General features: G+C 42.5%; 1 protein-coding gene across 2 annotated transcripts in view; it reads right to left on the bottom strand.

The window, feature by feature from the left end:
* Positions 1 to 21423, bottom strand: part of TMC5 (transmembrane channel like 5) — a 96357-nt gene that overhangs the window by 44495 nt on the left and 30439 nt on the right. For both annotated transcript variants that reach the window (XM_075830183.1, XM_075830184.1), the window contains exon 2: positions 12596 to 12723. In XM_075830183.1, the coding sequence (XP_075686298.1) occupies positions 12596 to 12663 (68 nt within the window). In that variant the 5' untranslated portion in view covers positions 12664 to 12723. The remainder of the gene's footprint in view (positions 1 to 12595; positions 12724 to 21423) is intronic.

Genomic DNA, 21423 nt, shown 5'->3' with positions numbered 1-21423 from the left:
ACATGTACAGGCCCGTCTGAAGTTTGCAAATGAACATCTGGATGATTCTGAGAGTGATTGGGAGAAGGTGCTGTGGTCAGATGAGACTAAAATTGAGCTCTATGGCATTAACTGAACTCGCCGTGTTTGGAGGAAGAGAAATGCTGCCTATGACCCAAAGAACACCGTCCCCACTGTCAAGCATGGAGGTGGAAACATTATGTTTTGGGGGTGTTTCTCTGCTAAGGGCACAGGACTACTTCACCGCATCAATGGGAGAATGGATGGAGCCATGTACCGTCAAATCCTGAGTGACAACCTCCTTCCCTCCACCAGGACATTAAAAATGGCTCGTCGCTAGGTCTTCCAGCACGACAATGACCCGAAACATACAGCCAAGGCGACAAAGGAGTGGCTCAAAAAGAAACACATTAAGGTCATGGAGTGGCCTAGCCAGTCTCCAGACCTTAATTCCATCGAAAACTTATGGAGGGAGCTGAAGATCTGAGTTGCCAAGCGACAGCCTCGAAATCTTAATGATTTACAGATGATCTGCAAAGAGGAGTGGGACAAAATTCCATCTAACATGTGTGCAAACCTCATCATTAACTACAAAAAACGTCTGACTGCTGTGCTTGCCAACAAGGGTTTTGCCACCAAGTATTAAGTCTTGTTTGCCAAAGGGATCAAATACTTATTTCTCTGTGCACAATGCAAATAAATATATATAAATTTGACTATGTGATTTTCTGTTATTTTTTTTTTATATAATCTATCTCTCACTGGTAAAATTAACCTAGCCTAAAAATTCTAGACTGTTCATGTCTTTGACAGTGGGCAAACTTACAAAATCAGCAAGGGATCAAATTCTTATTTCCTTCACTGTAACTGAGGAGATGGATGATCAGCTATATAAACAAATGGAGCGTGCTGCACAGGGGGGTACTGTAGTAATAATGGGAGATTTTAATTACAGGGATATTAATTGGTGTCATGGTTCGGCTTCAACTAGGGTTACATGATGCATCGAAACTTCGATACTGTTTCGATGCCGTGCACCCTCAACCAGTTCAATACCGTTATTTCATGTATTTCGATACAAGGCTGTGCGGCCGCAAAGCTTAGTATAGTAACACATGAATGTAGTGAGCGGTGCTGCGGCTGTGTAATACATGTGTGATACAGCCATTGCCCCGCTCCTGATTCCTGACAAGTGCGCGCAGTCAAAATGATGTGATGCGACCAGCGCTGCACTAATTGCCGGCACCGAAGACAGAACATGGCGGGCGCACTACAAAACACCCCCATGTTCTGTCTTCAGTGCCTGCGCCATCACATTACATTATGCTGACCACGCGCACACTTATTGTCAGGAGTGGGGCAATGGCAGTATTACACAGCCGCAGCCCCGCTCTAGCGGCGGAGATAAGAGAAACCTCTCCTCTCCACCGCTATTCCCCTAAAATGCTGACCGCAGAATTCAAGGAGTAAATGAGATGGGGGTTGCCCTTTGGATCGCGTCACAGAGAATCCCTATGACGAGATCGAGGGACATAACATATATGGGCAGACAGCCCAGGGTCCATTGAAGGACCCAAGGGCTGTCTGACCATATTTCCTGTTCTTAGGGCATACTGAGGTATGTCCTAACAACGGCCTGTGTACAATCAGTATGTACATATATGTCAGTACATTAAAGTTTAAAATAAAAAAGTTAAATAAAATATAAAGTAATGTTAAATAAAAAAAACACTCACATTTTTTACAATAAACATTAAAATAAGTCTCAATACATAAAATATACACATATTCGGTGTCGCCGCGACCGTAATAACAAATTTATAGCTTAATTTATGAAGTTTACGCTGTTATAAAATAAAATCTGCTTTCCTTCACTTATTAATGTGAGGCACGAGGTGTTATGAATTTTAAACCTCCATGTGCCTCACATTAATAGTAATTAACCCCATCATGTACCTCACACATTAACCCAATGTTGTCCATTATGACTGAGGAACATGATGGGGTTAATTACTATTAATGTGAAGCACATGGAGGTTCAAAATTCATCACACCACGTGCCTCACAGAAAATGGAAGAACTTTTTTTTATTATTATTGTTGGCAAAGTATCATTTTGGTATCGAGTATCGCAATGCGACACAAAGTATCGGTATCAAAGTCCAAACTCTGGTATTGTGACAACTCTAGCTTCAACTGCGAAGGGGAGAAATTTCCTCAACCTGTTGCAGGAAAATTTTATGGGCCAGTTTGTGGAAGACCCGACTAAAGGTGAAGCTCTGTTGGATCTATTCATTTCTAGTAATGCAGATCTTGTTGGGAATGTCAATGTTCATGAAAACCTCGGTAACAGTGATCACAATATAGTGACATTTTACCTATATTGTAAAAAACAAGCACAGGCTGGGAGGGCAAAAACGTTTAATTTTAAGAAGGCCAATTTCCCCAGGATGAGGGCTGCAATTCAGGACATCGACTGGGAAGAACTAATGTCAAATAATGGGGCAAATGATAAATGGGAGATCTTAAAATCTACATTGGGTAATTATAGTGCAAAATTTATTCCTATAGGTAAAAAGTATAAACGACTGAAATTAAACCCCACATGGCTTAGACCTTCTGTAAAAAGGGCAATATATGACAAAAAAGGGCATTTGAAAAATACAAATCTGAGGGTACAGCTGTAGCCTTTGTAAATTATAAACAGCTTAATAAAATCTGTAAAAAGGTAATAAAATCAGCAAAAATACAAAATGAAAGGCAGATGGCCAAGGATAGTAAAACAAATCCCCAAAAATTCTTCAAATATATAAATGAAAAAAAGCCAAGGTCTGAACATGTAGGACCCCTAAATAGTGGTAATGGAGAGTTGGTCACAGGGGATCAAGAGAAGGCAGAGTTACTAAATGGGTTATTCAGCTCTGTATATACAACAGAAGAAAGAGCAGCTGATGTAGCCGCTGCCAGTGCTGTTAATATATCAGTTGATGGGGGGCGTGGCCTAGAGGTGAATGGAGGAAGTCGCATAGTTGCTGAGCTCCGGGATAAGAAAGCCTAAAACGGCCCAAATAAACCTACTTTTGACGAAGGTCAAGTGAAGAAACTGTGCTGCAAGAATAGCCCGGTAGAAAGCATCCGACCCGGCTGGCAGTGGGGGAGCGTGTGACGGCACCGGAGGAGAAAGGGCCTTGATGGTGACAAGCACGGTGGAGACGAGGTATATCCGGCAGATTTCAGTACCATCGGCGGTGAAGAGGAAATTGGAAAAACGACGTGGCATAAAGTAAGACGACACAAAGGGCTGAGGAAACCGAGAACACTTACCGGAGGCAAAGGAGACGGGGTGAATCAAGCAGGGGGAAGATATCCTCTGACGCCGCCCTTCTTCCTCAGTCGGCCATCTTCTGCACGGCGCCATTGGGCTGCACACGTGGCGACAGTGAAGAAAACAGAAGTGCAGCTTAGCACATAACATCTAGTAAAAGGAGAGGTTACGGCAGTGAAGGGATAGAACACTCACAGCCACAAGCAGTGGTGATTTTCAGGAGGAATGTGACAGCCAACTCTGGCTTGGAATACGTCTGGCAGCCATCGTTTTGGGAGGCCTGATCTGAGTGAGTACGCAGTGTTAACGTGGAGGATAAAGGGTCTGGTCCCTTAAGGATTGAAGGTGGAGATAAAGAGGGATTGTAATTTTATTTCTGCAGTGGAGGCACCACTACATACCTTGGGGGTAGCTGGAGATCACCTTACAGTCCTGGGTATAGAATTACATCTGCATAAAGGGAAAGTTCAATACCTGTGGCAAATCCACCACAATTGTGTATGGACAAACTGTCTGTCTATTCAATATACCAGTATACTATACAAGATATTCAGCTGTATATATCCCATCTAATCCTCTGAGAGGCAATGGGAGGCACATCCAAAAAGAACACCAAAGCCAAACCTGCTAAACTTACTGAATTTTTTAACCCATCATCTTCACAACAAATGGGTGTGCACAAACGTATACCTTGTACCCCTTCTTCGCCTGCTCCGTCATCCAGAGCGGAATCGGTAGATAATGACACACAAGATGAGATGGAATCTCAGCCAGTCTCGGAACCCACAATTAAAAGGTTGTTGGATTCCTTGAGAGAATCACTCCAAACAGATATAAGACAAGTTATTGGAGATTTGAGAAAAGATATTCAAACTATAGCCTCCAGAACAGATCACATGGAACATAAGATGGAGGAGGTTGTTAAATCCCACAATATGCTCATTGATGCTAATTCAAGTTTGGAGGAAGAGGTGATGAGACTTTCCAGTAAAGTTTTAGATCTAGAAGATAGATCTCGCAGAAATAATGTCCGCATCAGGGGCATACCGGAATCGGTCACTCCAGACCTTTTGAACCAATTCCTTACTGACATGATGGCCATTGTCCTACCGCAAAAAAACACCCAAGAGCTTCTAATTGACAGAATCCACCGTATTCCTAAACCCAAACATATTGCTGCACATCTTTCTCGTGACACGATAGCACGTATTCATTTCTTCCATGTGAAAGAAGAATTTTTAAGATGTCTAAAGATTTCCCCTGAGCTTCCAGAAAGGTTTAAAGATATTGTTCTATACCCGGATCTTTCGGCAGCAACCATGCTACGACGCAAGGAATTTGCTTCCTCGACAAAAATCTTAAGAGATAATGCGATTCTTTACAAATGGGGCTTTCCAGTGAAGATTATTATTACGAACAAAGGAAAACAACACATCTGCTTCACTCCGACAGCAGTAAAAGAGCTTCTTAATTCTTGGAATTTGCTCCCGTCGCAAGATCAGAGTCCCGCTCGTCCTCCTAACATCAGACCGGAAAATGTCGCCCCGTTATGGTCCGAGAGTAGTAGGAGATCCAGTCGTCGGCTGCCCGTCTAATGATATTTGCAGCAGAAACAAATCTTTCTCGTCAAGGCTTTTGTGACGAATCCGGGACGTTCTCCATTCCTTCTTCTGTTTTTAAGTAACTTTTACTTTACAGGAAAGCTGAACTTGAGTCCCTGTGACCCTTTCCCTGAAAGAGGGAATGTCCTATTGGGTAATCTCGAAGTATTACCTAAGGTTTTTGTTAATAGGTTGTTTGTTTTTCTTTTGGTTATGTGCTGTATCATACCTTACGGCGAACCCCATTACTCCTGATGGATCTGAAGTTGATCTCGATTAACGCTCATGGTCTGAATTCTCCCTTCAGAAGGTCCATGGTGTGGAAAGAAGCCCTACAGTCATCTTGTGACATCTTATGTGTACAGGAATCACATTTACGCACAAAAGATTGTAAATTATTTAAACACAAAAAATTTCCTCATATGTATTATGCGTCTAATGAGGTAAAGAAAGCTGGGGTGATTATTGCTGTAAAAGACACCATAGCATTTAAATATCTTCAATCTTATTCAGATCCGCAGGGCAGATTTATAATTTTAGTGTGTGAAATAGACAATCTGGTGTATACCTTAATTTCATTGTACGCCCCTAATGTCAGACAACTAGCGTTTCTTAAAAAAGTGTTTTCAAAAGCCAAAGAATACCAAAAAGGGGGGTTAATAATATGTGGAGACTTCAATGCAGTGGTAAATAAAGATATGGACCGTTCTGACGGGGGTAATAGATTGACTCAGGAGCTAAATGTATTGATAGGGGAAGAAGACCTTCATGACGTTTGGCGGTACCAACATGCGGCAGAAAGGGATTATACTTTTTATTCCTCACCGCACAAAGTATACTCAAGGATTGATTTATTTTTGGTGGATAGGCAAGTTCTTATGAACTCGCGCTCTTCTAGTATTGGTGTGATTACCTGGTCAGACCATGCTCCGATTGAGCTCATAATTTCAGACTATTATACTGCAATACCTAGATCTCCTTGGCGTTTAAATACATTCCTATTAAATTCTCCAACACTCATGACATCGGTGGGACATGCTTTGGAAGAATTCTTTGACATTAATGCCCCATCTGCATCATCCCCTGAACTCCTCTGGTGCACACACAAAGCTTTCGTCAGGGGGTTGTTCCTTCAGGCCGCAGCTAGAGCTAAAAAAGAAAGAACTAAAGAGTTTGATATGCTTATAGGTAATATAAAATCCTTGGAAGCCCAAATGAAAATGATCCCTTCAGAAGTAATAAGAGAAAAGCTGAGAACTTTTCGAGAAAAACTACGAGTACACCACCTGTTTATGTATGAAAAAACACTAAAAAAATTAAAATGGAACTTTTATGTTCAAGGAGATAGACAGAGTAAAATTCTGGCTAGGAGAGTGAAACAACATATGGCAAAAACAAAAATTGCCTGGATAAAAAAAACAGATGGGACAAGAGTGTATGATCCTCAAGATATATCAGAGACATTTGCAGAGTATTATAGTTCTTTGTACAATCTTAAAGAGGATACACAAATAGCGGCAGTGTCTAGAGAACAGGTTGATTCCTTTTTAGAAAAGGTGAAATTACCTAAACTGTCTGAAGAACAGCTCAAGAAATTAAATGCTCAGATATCTGTAGATGAAATAAGGGTATTACTACTTAAATCGAAACACAATAAGTCTCCCGGGCCTGATGGCCTACCAAATGAATATTACAGATCATTTGCAGAAATTCTATTACCCCACTTGAAGGACATGTTTGAAGGATTTGCAGCCAACCCTAATCCCCCTCCAGAACTGTTAAAGGCCATTATTGTCACTCTGCCCAAACCTGGGAAAACTCCAGACTCTCCAGCTAACTTTCGGCCAATTTCGCTTTTAAATTGCGACATAAAACTATATGCTAAACTATTGGCGAATAGGCTAAATGATTGCTTGCCCTCTTTGATCGCGTGGGACCAAGTAGGGTTCGTAAAAGGGCGTCAAGCCAATGACGGAACTCGTAGAATCCTAAATTTAATACAAATAGCTGGCGAGTCCAGAAATGCGTCTCTGTTTATTTCCCTAGATGCCGAAAAGGCATTCGATCGAGTAAATTGGCAATACTTGGAAGGTACGTTAGACACATTTGGGTTTAATTCCTTTATTAAAAAGGCCATTCTTTCTTTATACTCCACTCCATCAGCCAAGGTCCTGTCTTCTGGTCTGTTATCCAGAGATATATCAATTACTAATGGGACTAGACAGGGGTGTCCTTTATCCCCTTTAATTTTTACTTTATGTATGGAACCCTTTGCGGAAATGATCCGTAGTTCCAATAACATCTCAGGTATTAAGATAGGAACGAGAGAGCATAAAATAGGGTTATATGCAGATGATGTTATATTAACATGTACCTCTCCTCTTGTGTCTTTGTCGGAATTAATGGCCATTATTTCAGCATACTCAAAAGTATCCTATTACAAATTGAATATTTCTAAATCCAAAATGTTAGCCATCAATGTAGATCCTATACTTAAAAATTCCTTATCAAAGTTTCAAATGAGTTGGGCTACATCAGGACTTCCGTACCTAGGAATAAAGCTATTCTCCTCAATCTCTCAAATATTAAATAACAACTATGTGGATCTCATTGAGGGGTTGAAGTCAGAATGCACAAGGTTGAACACTTTCCAGCTATCATGGATTGCCAGAATTAACCTGGTTAAAATGTTGCTACTCCCCAAGTATTTATATTTTTGTAGAACTATTCCTTTGTTGATACCTGGGCCAATTACTTCACAAATTCAGAATTTATTACTTAAATTTATCTGGAATGGTAAAAGAGCAAGAGTAGCTAAAAAATTACTATTTCGTAAGGTTAAATCGGGAGGATTGGGGGTCCCAGATGTGGTGGCTTATAATATAGCCGCACTTATGGACCAAACGCGTATGTTATGGAAGAATCCAGCCACTAATTTATGGGCTCAGCTGGAAGGAGATATGTTATCGCAAACATCCTTAAAAAGTCTAATGGCGGCAATATATATAGGGGCTAAGATGCCAAAGGTGACATTACAAACGACTTTAGACTCTTTGAAGGTATGGAAATCATACATATGCAAAAACAATTGGGTACATTTAAGTCTTGAACATCTACCGCTTCACATAGTGCAGTTTTATGCCCCTCATTTGTCTCTGCTCCCATGGATGAAGGCGGGGATAGTGAGTATTTCTGATTTTTATGAAGGAGAAAGTATGAGATCATTCGAGAACTTAACATTCAGGTTTGATATTCCCAGCAAGTTATTTTATCAATATCTTCAAATCAGACACTTACTACAATCTATAGAGTTCCCAACTCGGCCAGACCATTTGTCAGCATTCCATAAGTATTTTTTTCAGTGGCAAGGATATGATAAGGGACTCTCCTGTAGCTATAATCTTCTTCTAAATAACACGGCTATAAGTAAATCATCAAACGAGTTGAGATGGGAGCGCGAGTTGGGAGAGGAGTTTTCCGGGGAAGACTGGGCAAAGGCGTCAGGGTGGATTCTACGTCATTCTAGATGTATTAATCATGTGGAAATCACACGGAAAATGCACCTCAGATGGTATATGACACCAGCTAGATGTGCTCATTTAATGGTTGGATCAACTAATAAATGTTGGAGAGGGTGTGGATTGATAGGATCGACTATTCACATGTGGTGGTATTGCCCGAGGATTAGGGGTATGTGGAAAGAGGTGTATAAATTGATGAAAGAGATTACTGGGAGAGTTATTCCTTTCAAACCAGAATTGGCAGTTCTGGATATTGGGCTGGGTGATATCCCACATGAAGACCGAGTAGTGACACATCACATATTCATAGCCACTAGGATAGCCATTGCTAAATCCTGGAAGGCGAATATATCGCCATCAATAACAGAAGTAATCAGTAGAATAAATAATACTTGCCATTATGAATCTATTTTATTGCATACTCCTGCCAGTCATGATAAATGCTTGAAAAATTGGGAGATATGGATAGACTCGAGATACTATACATAAAGGTATAAAGTATGACATGTATGTAACTGAAAATATGATACTGCACTGTTGTTTATTTTTGCTTATTTTCACTGTTATAAGTTGGTGCTAATGGACTGATTCAACTTGGTATATATTCAATGTATTGAAGCACTATTGTTGTTAGTCCGTGTTTTGGGCTTATTTTGATGTTTTCTTGTTTAAAAAAGATGTAAAATTTCAATAAAAATCTATTGATTTAAAAAAATATATCAGTTGATATACTGAATTGGCTGACTGTAGATATGGTTCAAGCTAAGTTAAATAAAATAAATGTACACAAGGCCCCGGGACCAGATGGGTTACACCCTAGAGTTCTTACAGAGCTTAGTTCAGTTATTTCTGTCCCCCTCTTCATAATATTTAGAGATTCTCTAGTGACTGGTATAATGCCAAGGGACTGGCGCAGGGCAAATGTGGAGCTTATTTTCAAAAAGGGCTCTCGCTCTTCCCTGGGTAATTATAGACCAGTTAGCTTAAGATCCATCAAGGGGAAAATGTTTGAGGGACTATATACAGGATTATGTGACAAAAAATAGTATTACAAGTGACAGCCAGCACGGTTTTATTAGGACAGAAGCTGTCAGACCAACCTGATTTGTTTTTTATGAAGAGGTGAGCAGACGCCTAGATAGAGGGGCCGCTGTGGATATAGTGTTTTTGGACTTTGCAAAGGCATTTGACACTGCCCCCCATAGACATCTAATGGGTAAATTAAGGACTATAGGTTTAGAAAGTATCGTTTGCAATTGGATTGAGAATTGGCTCAAGGACCTTATCCAGAGAGTTGTGGTCAATGATTCCTACTCTGAATAGTCCCCGGTTATAAGTGGTGTACCCCAGGGTTCAGTGCTGGGACCACTATTATTCAACTTATTTACCGTATCCAAAGAGTTGTGGTCAATGATTCCTACTCTGAATGGTCCCCGGTAATAAGTGGTGTACCCCAGGGTTCTGTGCTGGGACCACTATTATTCAACTTATTTATTAATGATATAAAGGATGGGATTAATAGCACTATTTCTATTTTTGCAGATGACACCAAGCTATGTAATATAGTTCAGACTATGGAAGATGTTCATGAATTGCAAGCTGATTTGAACACACTAAGTGTTTGGGCATCCACTTGGCAAATGAAGTTTAATGTAGATAAATGTAAAGCTATGCATCTGGGTACCAACAACCTGCATGCATCATATGTCCTAGTGGGAGCTACACTGGGGGAGTCACTTGTTGAGAAGGATCTGGGTGAACTTGTAAATCATAAACTAAATAACAGCATTCAGTGTCAATCAGCTGCTTCAAAGGCCAGCAAGATATTGTCGTGTATTTAAAAGAGGCATGGACTCGCGGGACAGGGATATACTATTACCAATTTACAAAGCATTAGTGAGGCCTCGTCTAGAATATGCAGTTCAGTTCTGGGCTCCAATTCATAGAAAGGATGCCCTGGAGATAGAAAAAATACAAAGAAGAGCAAGGAAGCTAATAAGGGGCATGGAGAATCTAAGTTATGAGGAAAGATTAAAATAATTAAATCTATTTAGCCTTGAAAAAAGACGACTAAGGGGGGACATGATTAACTTATATAAATATATTAACGGCACATTCAAAAAATATGGTGAGATCCTGTTCTATGTAAAACCCCCTCAAAAAACAATAGGGCACTGCCTCTGTCTGAAGAAAAAAAGGTTCAACCTGCAGAGGCGACAAGGCTTCTTTACTGTGAGAACTGTGAATCTATGGAATAGTCACCGCAGGAGCCGTCACAGCAGGGACAGGAGATGGCTTTAAAAAAGGCTTAGATAATTTCCTAGAACTAAAAAATATCAGCTCCTGTGTCAATGTGTAACATTTTTTACTTCCCCTTTCCCATCATTTGGTTGAACTTGATGGACATGTGTCTTTTTTCAACTGTACCAACTATGTAACTATGTAACTATGTAACTATGTAAGGTGTACATAGTCTTTAAGGAATTAGCTTGTTGACAATTTTATCAGTCGTGAGGATTCACGAAAAACCCTAAACTGTGAAGTGTGTCTAGAAGAATTGATGCTGTTTTGCTTTGCTGCATTTTTTCACAACTGACTAAAACTTTTGCACAATACTGTACGCCACTTTTTTGGCACATTTTGTGCCAAAATCTGGCACTTTTTGCTGAGTTAATGTCCTCCAATATTGTAAGAATATTTCATTGAAGGGGTTGTCCCATCAGCAAACCCTGCTTCAAAAGATAAGGAGGAGTCACCAAAGGAAAAATGTGTTATCCTTTCAAAGGAATGGACAACCATGTCAAAAATGGCCATGCCGTGTCCTCCAGTGAAGGAGTTGTTGTTTGCAGCAGCTTTCCACTCAGGCTAAGGCTGGATTCAAAAACAGCATTTTGTGGCATTTTTTTGTAGATTCAGAATGCTGCGGCCAGATATTACTTTAAAGTCTATAGTGAAATATAGAAAAGTCTACTTACGCAGCATTTTAGTTTTTGGTGTTTTGGTGGGTCATTTTGCGGTTTAGTTATGTTTTTTTTTTATTTTTTTAAGAACAGCATGCTCTATGTATGGTGTTTTTTTTTCTGACATTTACTCATGGGATTCTTTATAGTGTTTTTTCATGCAGGTTAAAATGCCAGATAAAAAGCCTGTGTTGAAGGAGGCCTAATACAGGTAAAAGAAGTAAAGTCCTCCTTTCTGGTTATGTTCACACTGTGCGAAGGGGTATATATTTTCAGTGTGTATTTTAGGACGTGCTGTGGATTCTCAAATCCGCAGCATGACCTTACTTGCAAGGATATTTTCACATCTGAAAAAAAACATACTTTAAAGTATACTTTTTAAATTAGCAGACAAAATATATAGTTGCATATACAAAGCATATGTTTGGCATAGGGCACAAACATAATGTGAACATAGCCTTAAGCTGGCCATACAGTACAGATTTCAGATAGTCGTTTTACTAAAGGACTTTTTGGTCTGTTCTACAGCACAACAATTTGCTGATCGATCTCTGTCATGATTGTAATCTCAGCTGGACTTCCAGGACTACCACCAGGCCGGTAAAAGTAAGTCGGAAATGCGCACACTGCCTGCCTGCACTGCCCGGACAGTAAAAAATGGAGGTCAACGGAGGATACTGACTTACAGTGAGTTACAGGAGTCATTGTATGTCTGAGGCTTCAAGACCTAATTTTGCGCTATTTGTGCAAAATCGAAGCGAAACCTGGCACAAATACAAGCACTTTTAGCTGGAAAAGGTGGAAAGCCTTGGTGCATATTTGTCAATTAGCGTGAACGAGCTTCAAATTATTGTGTCTTGCAGAACCGGGGTCCTAGGTTTGAATCCAACCAAGGGCAGCAACTGCATGAAATGTCTTTGTTTTGGTAGGTCTCCTCCCCATACCGTTTTCCTCCCCGTTATTTGGCGTTGTATGAAATTAGCCCTAGTGTGTGCGAGATAGGGAAATTAGATTGTGAGCGCCGTTGGGGACAGAAGCTGATATGTATGATGACAACCTCTGTACAGCACTGCCGAATATGTTGGCGCTATATACAGTAAGTAACTAGAAGAAAAGTAAATAATACATTTATTAAATAGTAAAGTAAATAATAAAATTAATCGCGTTTCAGTAAACAATGCTGACATACCCTCGGTCAATCTCCAGGGTCTCTGAGTCATGGTAAGCAGAATTATAGACTCCATCATTGTGCGCCATGATGAGGTCTCGTCTTCTGTTCTAATATCAACTTTTTAGAACATTCTCTTCCATGTTAATCTGGAAAAAGAAAGAAGTATAATAAAATAATGTCAAATCTGCTTAATAGAATAAATGGATCCACATCATCCTGAGTTGGTTTCTGCTGGGGTCAGATGTGTATCCATTCAGTGAAGCGTCACACACACAAGATTCCTCAGATACGTCACTGGCATTATAATGAAAGTCATTCCAAGTATTGTGTAAAGTCATTAAGTGCTATAGTGTCATAATCTCTTATCTCAGACTGATTAGTAAGGCTTGAAGTTGCTGCTGTTAAATAATCACTAACTTTTCAACAAACTTTGCATAAATCAATAGTACAAGCGAATATAAGACTTTGTAATGTATCTTATTAGAGGAAAAACGGCTATCTCCACCTATTAGGCTCCTTCCACATCCTCCTAAGGCCGGATTTACACGAGCGTGTGCGTTTTGCGCGCACAAAACACGCAGCGTTTTGCGTGCGCAAAAGGCACTTAACAGCTCCATGTGTCATCAGCATATAATGTGCGGCTGCGTGATTTGTCTTTGATTTGCCATCATTATGACACTCCGTTTGTATGTTTGTAAACAGAAAAGCACGTGGTGCTTTTCTGTTTTCATTCATAGTTTTACTGCTGTTGCGCGAATCACGTGCGTCCCACGAAGTTCTTCCGTGTGGTGAACGTGATTTTCACGCACCCATTGACTTCAATGGGTGCGTGATGCGCGAAATACGCACAAAGAACGGACATATTGTGAGTTTTACGCAGCGGACTCACGCTGCGTAAAAATCACGGAACTGTCTGCACAGCCCCATAGACTAATATAGGTCCGTGCGACGCGCGTTGCACAGACGTATATCACGTTCGTCTGAATAAGCCCTCACTGTTCATTCAGTCTGAATATACTGCTAAATCTGTCTCATCAATACTAGACGGACTATCAACCCAACGAGGGGTCAGGTTACATTTTGCCCATAGAAGTCTATCCCCTAGTGAGGGGAGGGAGCATGAGGAGAGTGAGAGTGAGGCAGAGAGACACATACGTCCTGCAGCTTCTAGAAAGAGTTATATCTCACCCCAGTACTGAAGTCACAGCTACACTGCTCATTACTGCTGTATAATCTCCTCCATGTCACTGCAGCTTTTATATATATGTGTGTGATAGAGATAGGAGAGCAGGATTATCCTCTTAATGTGTGCAGTGTATAGTAGACATGATAGCAGTTAGGCTCCGCCCACTAGCTCAGAGAAAAATGAGAATTTGAGAAAGAGCCTGCAGAGGAGAAAACTGCTAAATAATGCAGAATACAAGTCATATAATGGCCAGAAATATTGTTATTTCTCATGTACAAATATGGCATCTTAATCTGAAATCTCCTGCTCCACCACTATCCTCTGACTACAGACCCAGCAGATTTTACAATAGCTTGTATTCAGATATCCATTAACTGCAAATGTCCGTAGCTGGAAATGGAGGGCAATGCAGGATCTGCCATCTTGCAGTCCCGTATCAGATGCATTATATTTATCATTATTACACTATGGAATTGCTGTATAAGCAAATTCCTAATGTAATGTTTACTTGTTTTGTGTGTAAGCACCTGGGTAAAAGGTATGTGTAAAAGATAGATGAGCTGGTGGTGTTAGAGTATTAACGAAGAAATCTAGGCTAGGGTCATGTGACTGAAGGAACCCTGAAGAAAAATCACTGACCACAAAAGTAACTATATGTGGCACGATGGAATAACATGGACACCATATGGTTTAGACCAGGGGTCTCAAACTCGGCCGGGTAAGTGGGCCGCATATAGAAAAAATGTGAAGTGGTCGGGCCGCATTACTTTCAAATTTGCTACAATACAAAATTATTGTTAATCAATTAGTTATTTGAATGACTATAACACTATATCACTAGAATAATAATACTACATTACTATAATAATACCGCTAGGTTTAAAATTTGAGATATTTCTCCACGTGCTTATTTCAACAATCCAGCTTTCCAGTTTAAGTGTCGCTAAATGCAGTCCGGCGGCTCAGTTAGCACACATGTCAAGATTGGGCAGCCCCTTTTTAGATAGTGCCGCAGTGCCCTCTGTGGATGTTGCCGCAGTGCCCTCTGTGGATGCTGCGGCAGTGCCCTCTGTGGATGCTGCCGCAGTGCCCTCAGTGGATGCTGCCGCAGTGCCCTCAGTGGATGCTGCCGCAGTGCCCTCTGTGGATGCTGCCGCAGTGCCCTCTGTGGATGCTGCCGCAGTGCCCTCTGTGGATTCTGCCGCAGTGCCCTCTGTGGATAATGCAAGACATCCCTAGATAAGGCCACAGTGCCCTCTGTAGATAAGGCCACAGCGCCCTCTGTAGATAAGGCCACAGTGCCCTCTGTAGATAAGGCCACAGTGCCCTCTGTAGATAAGGCCACAGTGCCCTCTGTAGATAAGGCCACAGTGCCCTCTGTAGATAATGCCAGTGTCCTCTTCAGATACTGTCACACACCCACTTGTAGATAACGCCACAGTGCCCTCTGTAGAGGCTGCCACAGTGCCCTCTGTAGAGGCTGCCACAGTGCCCTCTGTAGAGGCTGCCACAGTGCCCTCTGTAGAGGCTGCCCCAGTGCCCTCTGTAGAGGCTGCCCCAGTGCCCTCTGTAGAGGCTGCCCCAGTGCCCTCTGTAGAGGCTGCCACAGTGCCCTCTGTAGAGGCTGCCCCAGTGCCCTCTGTAGAGGCTGCCCCAGTGCCCTCTGTAGAGGCTGCCCCATTGCCCTCTGTAGAGGCTGCCCCAGTGCCCTCTGTAGAGGCTGCCCCAGTGCCCTCTGTAGAGGCTGCCCCTGTGATGTCAGGGGCTTGCCCAGAGCTGGAGTCCCAGGCAGAGCGCTAGTAGGCTCTTCCTGGGACTCCAGCTGTGCTGCTGACATCACTGGGACTCCTGCTCTGGGGAAGCCCCTGACATCATTGTCGATGTATGGACAGCGATGTCCGAGGCTTCCCCAGAGTCCCGGAGCAGAGCCGATAATAGCGCTCTGCCCGGGACTCCGCTCTGGGGAAGACCCTGACACACTGTCCATATATGGGCAGCGATGTCAGGGAATTCCACAGAGTCCCGGAGCAGAGCCGATACTAGCGCTCTGCCTGGGACTCCGCTCTGGGGAAGACCCTGACACACTGTCCATATATGGGCAGATATGTCAGGGAATTCCGCAGTGTCCCGGAGCAGAGCCTATACTAGCGCTCTGCCCGGGTCTCCGGCTCTGGGGAAGCCCCAGACATCGCTGTTCATATGTGGACAGCGATGTCAGGGAATTCCACAGAGTCCAGGAGCAGAGCCGACACCAGCGCTCTGCTCAGCTCTGGGCAAGACCCTGACACACTGTCCATATATGGGCAGCGATGTCAGGGAATTCCACAGAGTCCCGGAGCAGAGCCGACACCAGCGCTCTGCTCGGGACTCCGGCTCTGGGGAAGCCCCAGACATCGCTGTTCATATGTGGACAGCGATGTCAGGGAATTCCACAGAGTCCCGGAGCAGAGCCGACACCAGCACTCTTCTCAGGACTCCGGCTCTGGGGAAGCCCCAGACATCGCTGTTCATATGTGGACAGCGATGTCAGGGAATTCCAGAGTCTCGGAGCAGAGCCGATACTAGCGGCTCTGTGTCCCGCGGGCCGCAGATGACAGCCCCAGGGGCCGCATACGGCCCGCGGGCCGCGTGCTGGAGACCCCTGGTTTAGACATATATGTGCTGATATTAAATATGTTTACTTAGGCTGTGTTCGTATCAGCGTTGGTTTCCGTTGAAAGGTTCCGTCGGAGGAACCCCTCAACAGAAAGGCAAAAGGAACCATAAGAAATGGAAGAATTACCATTGAAATGAATGGTAATGCAAACAGAACCTATGGTTTCCGCTTGCCCTTCCATTGAGGGGTTCCTCCAACAAAAAGGTCAGATGGAACCCCTCGATGGAAACCAACGCTTATGTGAACAGGCCCTTATAATTAGGGTTACCAAAGTATGTTAAAGAAGACTCTCATGCATTGGCAGGTGGTTCTGATGCTCTAGTACCTACATTTAGGCCGAGTTCACACAGGGCGGATAGGCTGCGTAAAAAAAACACGCTGTGTATCGGCCCAGTGCGCCGCTGGGAATTCCGGGTGAAAAACCGCACCAAACAGGAGGTTTTCGCCCAGACTTTACGCTGTGGAAAACTGCAGCACTTAGATGTTTCATCCCAGGAGACCGCTGCAGCCTGTGATTGGCTGCAGCAGCGGTCACATGGGATGAAGTGTGATCCCAGGAGGCTGGCCCTCTGACGTCATCCAGGCCGGCCTCCTGAGATGAGGTTTCACTGCTACACTGCCGCTACAGCCTGTGATTGGCTGCAACGGTCACATGGTATAAAACATCACTCCAGGAGGCTCCGCTAGAGGGAGGAACTCAGACTTCTGGATATGAGCTTTTGTTTTTGTTGAGTTGCATTTTTTGCGGCGGGATCTCTGCTACCCCACCGCAAAAAAACGCAACAACTGCTATTTGATGCAGGATTTACCTCCCCATTGAATTCAATTGGGAAAACCCGCAACAAATAAGCAGCGTTTACGCAATTACAATTGACATGCTGCGGAATAAAATTCTGCACCGCAGTTAATTTCTGAGCATTTTTTCCGCTCAGTATTTACGCAGCGTGTGGATGAGATTTGTTTTATCTTATCAACTTTGCTGCTACTGTATTTGCTGCAGATTTTCCGCAATGAGTTCCATTGTGGAAAAACTGCAGTATTTACGCAGCGTGTGAACAGACACTTATAGGTAACATTAAAGTGTAATTGACATGGCACAGCTAGCTGTAAGCACTCTGTGTGCTACCTCATGGTGCATGGCCAAGGTTGCCAACCTGATATTTTTTTTCTTCAGGACAATTTATCCAAAAATGACAGACACTAAACATTTTTATGGACAATTTGGAAAACCACATCAAACCATAAATATTATAAGTAATATATGTCTATTGCTTAGAATAGTGATATGAACACATTAGCAGCACGTACTGTGACCTCTAAATCAATGATAATCCCAATAATTGGCACAAACTCTTACAACTTAAAAAAAATCACGGATGCATAATTTTTTTTTACGGACACATGAAAAAAGACCCTTATTTTTACGGACTGTCCAGGAGCTTACGGACGGTTGGCAACCCTGTGCATGGCATTCATAAGGAATCAGACAGAAAAAAAACCTCTGTATACCCCTGTATGAAATCGGAGGCATACACAGGTGCACTGGTGCCCCATCGGAGTTTGTGGCTGTCCAACTAAAGAGGTTGTACAGAGCCATGAAGCAGCAGTATGCATGAAGATTTATGTTCTGTTCACATCTGTGTCCTGGTTTCTGTTTTCACTGGATACTAGGACACAGTGCCGGATCTGTCTAACAACGGATAGCACTAGTGCCGACAGGCCCGATTGATTTACAATGAGTTCCATCGGATTCCACCAAAGTGTTCCTCATTTTGACAGGAAAATTGGCACTGCATGTTTTTCCAGTCAAATATGATGGAATCATAGATTTAAGCTGCTTACATGTAGCAAACTTTTTGCAATATTTTTATTGCTAATTTTCACAATGAACAGAAAGTATGCACCAAAAATACCTTCCATTCAAGTGAATGAGTTTCCTTTCCATATTGGAAAAAATTCTACCTAGAATTTAGGACGAGCTGTCGAAACTTAAGGCCATGTTCAGACGTGGCAGAATTTCTCAGCTGAAAATGTTGCTGCAGATTCTTTGCGAATTTGCAGCAACATTTTCATATTTGACAGGTAATTCAGACGTTGTGGATATCACAGCAGACTTGCTGCAGATTTCAGCCTTTGCAATGCAAATGCTGAGATCCGCAGTTAAAGTCCGCTTCTTCTCCGCAATGGAATGAGCATGCTGCGGAGGGAAAATCTGCACCGCAGCCTAATTTCCGCAGTTATTTTCTGCAACGTCTGAACTAAGTTTCCTAAAAATGTATAGAAATAAATTTAAAAAACGGCTGCTGCAGAATTCCACAGCGGACTGTCCGCAGCGGAATTCAACAGCAATTCCGCCACGTCTGAATGAGCCCTTAGTCTGCAGTGTGACATTTTTCACTTTTTGACTTGAATGGGGGGAAAACTAAACCGTAATGAAATACAAATAGCAAGATTTCAGTTGCAGATGATCTAATTGATATCATGCAGAAATGTATAGTGCAGAAAATCCACAGGAAAAAACACATCTAAATCTGCATGTAAAATCTACCCATGTACCATTTTAAACAAAACAAGTGCAGATTTACAATGAAGATTTAAGTGCAGATTTTTGGCAGATTTTTTCCGTACACAACATGTGACGATAATCTTATACAGTAACTGTACATTCAGAAAACTTTTGATATGTCATAGCGACATATCAGAAGTTTTAATCGGTGAGTGTCCAGTTGCCGAGATCGCCAACATCACTGAAACAAAGGGGGAGAAAAGCTCAGCAAAGAGCTCTGCACCTTCTAGCTGTGATCGGCTCCCCTCAACAGCCAGGAGATCGGCTCATAGTTCTGGATTTTAATTTGATTATCGAATAAAATTTATACTTTTTACAGATGTGCTGGAGAAATGTGTTCCTTTTTTTTTCATTCATTAATTTTCTTTGTTAGGTATTTTATAAGTTTAAAGGGGTATTCTGGCAAAAGACATTTATGGTTATAAATGTCTGATCATTGATGGTCTGACCTCTGGGACTCTCACCGATCAAGAGAGCAGGAGTCCCATGTCTACCATTGCTCATTATAATCTTGCAGCAGAGGAGGAATAAGGAGAGTGTGTGCAATCCGTTTTTTCCATATCTACCATAAACAATAATGGGGTTACAGCAGCCAACTCCCCAAACTTAACTTCTCTTCTTATTATGCTTTATTGTTAGGACTATTAAGTTACATATGAACCTCCTGAGGGTCCCTGCGGCCGCTACATGGACTGAAGAATGGGTCCCCTAGTCAAGTTAGCTCCATGCTCCGCTCTCATAAACAGTCATGGGTGTAAAAACCAGGGTAGCAGGCAGAGCAGCTGGTGAGGTGATATTAGTTATAAGTATGGAAGATGGAAAGGGAGCATTGAAAACGGAACGATTACTGGAAGACAAGGTAAAGACCATTATTCCTGATGTTTTAAATGATATATCATGTGCGTTATACCTATATTGTGGCATCACTTTCTGCATTATTTCTATGCTGTGACATTACTATGTGCATTATGCCTGAATTGTGACACCATAATGTGCATTATTCCTGGACTGAGACAACCCTATATGCATTATCTTACCACTGTGACATCATTGTATGTATCATCTTTGTACTTTGACCTTACTGGATACATTATCTCTGTACTATGACATCTCCATGTGCATTATGCCAATATTGTGAAATCACTGTTTGCATGATTCCAGAGCTGTAACTTTACTAAGTGTACTGACTATCCCTGTACCATGACAGAAGTCCCAGACTGGAGAGCAAAATAACCATAAGCTTATCATGATATGAATTCACTTTCTGCTGAATGTGGCCATAGGGAGATTGGGCACCATTAAAAATTTTGTTGAGGGGCACCATGATTACGTGTTACACTCCTATCAGCATTGTGAAACTGCACAGGCAGCCGCTCTCCACAAGTACATTTTAATCAAGAGGGAGAACTCCACTTTAAACAATGTACACCTCTGCTCTTCACATAGCAGATTACCCTAAGCAAATTTTCAATCTTCTTCTAAATTCTAAAGTGAATTACAATGTTAGGCTCCATGCACACGAACGTAAAAACGCCCGTAATTACCAGCCGTAATTACGGCATGTTTTTATGGGCCCATGGACTTCTATTGGCCACGGGTACCTCCCTGTATGCTTACGGGAAGGTGCCCGTGCCGTTGAAAAATATAGAACATGTCCTATTTCAGGCCGTAATTACGGCACGGGCAAGCCCATAGAAGTCTATGGGGCTCCCGTAATTACGAATAACTACGTGTGTGCACCCGTAATTACGGGAGCGTTGCTAGGCGAAGTCAGTAAATAGTCACTGTCCAGGGTGCTGAAAGAGTTAAACGATCGGCAGTAACTCTTTCAGCACCCTGGACAGAAACTACCAATCACAATATAGATCCACCTGTAAAAAAAAAAAAGCTGTTCATACTTACCCAGAACTCCATGCTTCTTCCTCCAGTCCGGCCTCCTGGGATGACGTTTCAGCCTATGTGACCGCTGCAGCCAATCACAGGCCAATCACAGGCTGCAGCGGTCAAATGGACTGCCGCGTCATCCAGGGAGGTCGGGCTGGATGTCAAGAGAGGGACGCGTCACGAAGGCAACGGCAGGGTAAGTATGAATTTCTTCTACTTCTACCTCAGAAAGGGCTGCCCCTTCTCTCTATCCTGCACTGATAGAGAGAAGGGGCTGCCAATTAGTGCAGTGCGATTTTGCAGCGAAAACGTGCCCGTAAATACGGGTGTAATACGGGTCGAATACGTGTGACCAAGGACCCGTATTTACGCCAGTATTTACGGGAGGGAAAAAATGCGTTCGTGTGCATGAGGCCGGCTGTGTTCACATCAGCGTTCACTTTCCGTTGATGAGTTCCATCAGACCTTTTTGTCGGAGGAACCCATCAACGGAAAGGCAAAGGGAAACCATAGCTTCTGTTCGCATTACCATTGATTTCAATGGTAATGCTTCC

This window comes from Rhinoderma darwinii, chromosome 6 (genome assembly GCF_050947455.1).
Source record: "Rhinoderma darwinii isolate aRhiDar2 chromosome 6, aRhiDar2.hap1, whole genome shotgun sequence".
Lineage (NCBI taxonomy): Eukaryota > Metazoa > Chordata > Amphibia > Anura > Rhinodermatidae > Rhinoderma > Rhinoderma darwinii.
Note: the sequence above shows the minus strand (reverse complement) of the source record. Positions and strands in the feature narration are given on the sequence as shown.